Source organism: Etheostoma spectabile, chromosome 5 (assembly GCF_008692095.1).
Source record: "Etheostoma spectabile isolate EspeVRDwgs_2016 chromosome 5, UIUC_Espe_1.0, whole genome shotgun sequence".
Taxonomy (NCBI): domain Eukaryota; kingdom Metazoa; phylum Chordata; class Actinopteri; order Perciformes; family Percidae; genus Etheostoma; species Etheostoma spectabile.
Window position 1 is genome coordinate 35,072,775 of NC_045737.1, and position 5,187 is coordinate 35,077,961.

At 41.7% G+C, this 5,187-nt stretch overlaps 1 protein-coding gene across 1 annotated transcript in view; it reads right to left on the reverse strand.

Moving 5' to 3' along the window:
- LOC116689080 (T-cell-specific surface glycoprotein CD28) overlaps positions 1–3,257 on the reverse strand; it is an 8,014-nt gene extending 4,757 nt beyond the window's left edge. Inside the window, exons 1-2 of the mRNA XM_032515411.1 lie at positions 2,978–3,257; positions 570–697 (exon numbers count right to left, since the gene is read on the reverse strand). Of these exons, the coding sequence (XP_032371302.1) occupies positions 570–697; positions 2,978–3,044 (195 nt within the window). The 5' untranslated portion in view covers positions 3,045–3,257. The remainder of the gene's footprint in view (positions 1–569; positions 698–2,977) is intronic.
- Between the last annotated feature and the right edge of the window lie 1,930 nt (positions 3,258–5,187).

A 5,187-nucleotide genomic window follows, 5' to 3' on the forward strand; every position in this document is an offset into this window, starting at 1 on the left:
TTCACTGGCCACAGCCCCCCCCCCGCCCGCTTGCATCACATTTCAGTGCAATGCAGTCCTGGAGCAGAGGTGAGATAATGTGGCTTCCTAAAGTGGCTCTTCTTGTAACTTGTCAGTCAAGCTCAGAAAAGTCTCCTTGGGTAAAATAAATGAATCAGACAATCCTTCAAAGAAGACTTGAATCAAATTGAACACCAATGAGTAAAAAAAGTAAATACAAAAAAATGTATTGATGTGATTTGTGAACATAATCAGGCCTTAGACTTAGCCCGACTACAAAACTGTCTCTAAGACATCAAAGATTGGTTGGTTCATAATTTCCTTCAGCTGAAGGAGGACAAAACAGAGATCCTTGTCATTGCCTGCTTGTAAGGAGAAGGAAGGCCGTTACTGGGGCTTCAGCGGTGCAAAACAGGATTGCTTTTTCAAGTGAAATAATTCATGTGTAATAGTCAGATCAAATAAAATAAAACAACTTATGGCCACCACTGAAACCCACAGGCCACAGACCTGTGTGTAACATAAATACACACACACACACACACACACACACACACACACACACTGACCTCAAGACGTATTTGGCCGATGCAGCTGCCATTGAAGAAGAGCTGATACTTGAACTCTGAGCTGGCCATGGCAGATGGACAGGACACGGATACTTTACTGAGTTTTGACACCGTGACGGTCGGCCCAACTGACAGACAAACAGACAACAAGCAGCCTGGTTTTAACAAACTGAAGGACTAGAGGGTTTGAGTCACTCACTGTTTTCAATTTTAATTTAAAGATTCTTTTTGGGCATTTTTAGGCCTTTATTCAACAGGACAGCTGAAGACATAGAAGAGAAGAGAGAAGGGGAATGACACGCAGCAAAGGGCCACAAGTGGGAGTTGAACCCTGGCCCGCTGTGTCGAGGACTAAACCTCTATGTATGGGTGCCCGCTCCACCAACTGGACTATCCGGGCGCCCTGAGTCGGTCATTATTTATTAGTTATTCTGTGTCGAGTCTACTGAACTCAGCATCTAAAGCACACCTAATGGATGAATGACTTATCACTGTGGAAATTATTGTTCACTTTGTCGATGGCTGTGTTGCTGCTGTAATCACAAGGACACTAGTCACGGTCTAGTTGTAAATGATTTTATTGACTGGTATGAGCGCTCGTTCCTGAACATAGAAATGATAAGTGATGTCAGAAAGAAGCCTCTGCCAAGTTCTCCTGATTTTATTCATGGCCAAGCTGTTGAAGTTGTACAGCAGCACAAATATCTGGGTACAAACATAGTCCATAACCTGACATTTGATGCCGTTACAGATGTACTGTAGTTTATGCTAAGGCCCACCAGCGTATGTACTTTTATCGGAAGTTGAGAAGTTATAATGTTGATACATCACTTATGAAAATGTTTTGTTCTAGTTTTATTGACATGGTTTTACTAGTTTAGGTCCCTTACTTTGAAATTACTTTGAAATTAAGCACAGACTAAACAGCATTGTGCAAATGTGTGGCATGGTTGCAGGGATACAATTAGAAGACTTATCCCTCCCATACAGAGCCAAAGCCCTGAGGGACGCCAAATCTACCCTCGCTGACCCGAGTCACCCCTTGTGACTATTGTGAATATCTAATTGCGATTATTTTGGCCGATAAAATTGCAATATGATTCACAATATTAGAGGAAATGATACATTTTATATCATTATTCTCGTTTTGTATGCTGCAGCAACCCAATACTTAATTCAAAATGTTCAACACATATTTTGCCTTTAACAAATATTGCCCCCCCATGCGATTTGGACACTGCCCTAGTTACAGGTAAATTGTACCGAGGTATAAGACAAAAACATTTAAGAGCTCATTTGTCCCTGTTACGGTTGGTCTCATTAATAGCTTGATGTGATTTAACCCCTATGAATATGAATATTAGTTTGAGTACGTCTGTATGTAATGCTGTGTATCCTGTGTATGAACTCTTGTTTTTATGTTCTCTGCTAGCTGTAAAAACAATTGCCTCCCCCCTCCATGGGGATAATAGAGTATATTTAACCTTAAGAAAGGGGGGTATTTCATTGGCCACCCAGTCCAGCCCAGTTTATTAGCCAAGCCAAATAAAAAGTAGCTCGGTCGGGTGGAAAACTGGCAACACTGGAAGAGAAGCAAGAATAATGTAGCCTAGGACTTGTCCTTTTCTTAGAACGTGGGGGACACAAAATATTTAAGGTACAAAGTGTGGACTGGTAGCTGGAGAGATGGTTGTTCCCCTCCTGGGCACTGCCGAGGGGCAGTTGAGCAACCCCGAACCCCCAACTGCTCAGGGCGCCAGTCCATGGGCAGTCCCCTCGCTCTGACATCTTTCCATTTAATGCATGTGCAGTACAGGTCCTGTTTGGATGTGTGTGTTTTGAGTATTATCTGTTTAATTGGTTACACTTTACTTGATGGTATCTACATAAGAATGACATGACACTGTCATGAACATGTCACAAACATTATAAACAAGTCATGAACGTTCATGGCATAACGCTTCTTTTTGTAAGTGTCATTCGGTTTTGTCATGACAAGTTATGGTTAGGGTTAGGGTTCATGTGTTCATGACACTGTCATGTCACTCTTATGTAGAAAAGGTCAAGTAAAGTGTTGCCGTTTAATTTAGTTTTGTCATTCTAACATTTTCTGATTATCACTGACGTTTATGAACTCTGGTTTTCAGAGCTCTGTGATGCAAAGAAAAGCACTCCATATCATAAGAGTGAACAGAGAAATGATCTAATAGCTTTAGGATTCATTCTACCATGTTAATGTTTCCTCCCTGACATCAGGATCTGATCCGGATCTCTGTTAACAGAGCACATGAAAGCCCTCACAGTCATTCTGAAAGTCCTGGTGTTGGTTAAAAAAATCTCCGTCTGAGCAATTTCCACTTCATTGAGCTGGGCTGAAGTTTAATTCTGAGGAACCAACGTCTTCTTACCTGAGCATTGTGGGACCTTTCCATCACTCAAACACACCATCACCATCCACAAGACCCCTGCTCTCATCGTGTCCTCCTACTTGGCTGATTTGGATTATTCTAGACCAAGGAAGATTTTCTTCTCCTGTAACAGTGCAATGGGATTGTCAATAACCCCTCTCTCTCTCTCTCTCTCTCTCTCTCTCTCTCTCTCTCTCTCTCCAAAAGACGAGTGGACCCACAAATGCCATCTCTGTTTGATATTACAGAGACTTTCAACACCTGAAGAGAAATGTGTGAATTTATGTGTATCAGCTAGGAGCACTTCCTGTGCCAAGCTGTGAAACCAGAACCAAACATGATGAAGCCACAAACACACACACACACACACACACACAAACACACACACACAGGACACATGCTTACAGATAAGCCTGCAAACGCATGCATACAAACAATTATACATTTCTATACATATGTATAAATGCATGCCAACATTCTTATACATATACAAGACTTACAACTTCAGTCTCACCTTAGACACACACACACACTCACACACACACACACCCACACACACACACACAAAGGACACACACACACACACAAAGGACACAACCCACACACCACAAGGACACATGCTTACAGATAAGCCTGCAAACGCATGCATACAAACAATTATACATTTCTATATAAATGCATGCATGCATGCCAACATTTGTATACATATGCAAGACATACAACTTCAGTCTCACCTTAGACACACACACACACTCACACACACACACACACACACACACACACACACACACACACAGTGGGCATAGGGGGATTACAAACCACAATCAACAAAATTTAAGAGATTCACACCACTGACTTACAGTAAACTGTATTCACTTATAATCTGTGTTTATGTGTCCCTTTTAAAAAAGAGTCATGTTGCAGACAGCTTTAACAGTTTAAAAAAGACATGTTTGGTACGGAGTTAGAGGGGAATTGGTGGGAGGTGGAAAGTTGAGGCTGTCTCAAATTTATTTTTCCATACTGAGGGTGGTGTTTTTATCTTTTTTTTATAAAGAAAGGAAAACAAAGTATGGTGAAATAAAAATAGAGTATTAAAATCCCCTGACATCGTGCTCTTGGATGCTTTACATGGGACCTTAGTGGTCCCTAATACTGTATCGAAGTCTCTTGATATAGACCTTTAGTGGCCCTAATACTATCTGAAGTCTCTTATATAGACCTTAGTGGTCCCAATACTGTATCTGAAGTCTCTTTTATATAGACCTTAGTGTCCTTAATACTGTATCTGAAGTCTCTTTATATAGACCTTAGTGGTCCCTATCCTGATCTGAAGTCATCTTTATATAGACCTTAGTGGTCCCCTAAAACTGTATCTGAAGTCTCTTTATATAGACCTTAGTGGTCCCATAATACTGTATCTGAAGTCTCTTTATATAGACCTTAGTGGTCCCAATACGGTATCTAATTCTCTTTTATTAGACCTTAGTGGTCCCTAATACTGTATCTGAATCTCTTTATAGAGACCTTAGGCCTAATACTGTATCTGAAGTCTCTTTATATAGACCTTAGTGGTCCTTAATACTGTATCTGAAGTCTCTTTATATAGAACCTTAGGGGTCCCTAAATACTCTATCTGAAGTCTTTATAAGACCTTAGTGGTCCCTAATACTGTATCTGATGTCTCTTTTCCCAAATTCAGCCTTAGTGCAGAATTCCAGCCACTAGAACCTAACCCACATGAGCTTTCCTTAGTATGTATGAGGGGGAGAGGGGGGGGGGGGCGATGGGGCAGGTGGATGTTTTGGGGGTGTGGCCTTGACCAACTGCCACGTTGCTCGTTTGAAAGCCATGTTGTCTCTCTCTCATGGGGGGGCCAAATTCCCTGGGCGGGCAAAGAAGAAGAAGGAGAGGTAAACTTGCCTCTTATGACCTCATAAGGAGCCAGATTCCAGATCCGACCATCTGAGCTTTAATTTTCCCAAAGGCAGAGCAGGACACCCAGGGCTCGGTTTACACCTATCAACATGTCCAGCCACAGGGGGACCATAGGCTGGGGCAGGCTGGGGGAACTCATATTAATGTTAAAAAACCTCATGAAGGGAAATTTCCATGCCATGGGACCTTTAAAGGAGAGACAATAAATTACAGCAAAGCAAATATAACAACACTGACTGACTCCAATGCACATCTATTCTGCATGTGGGGCT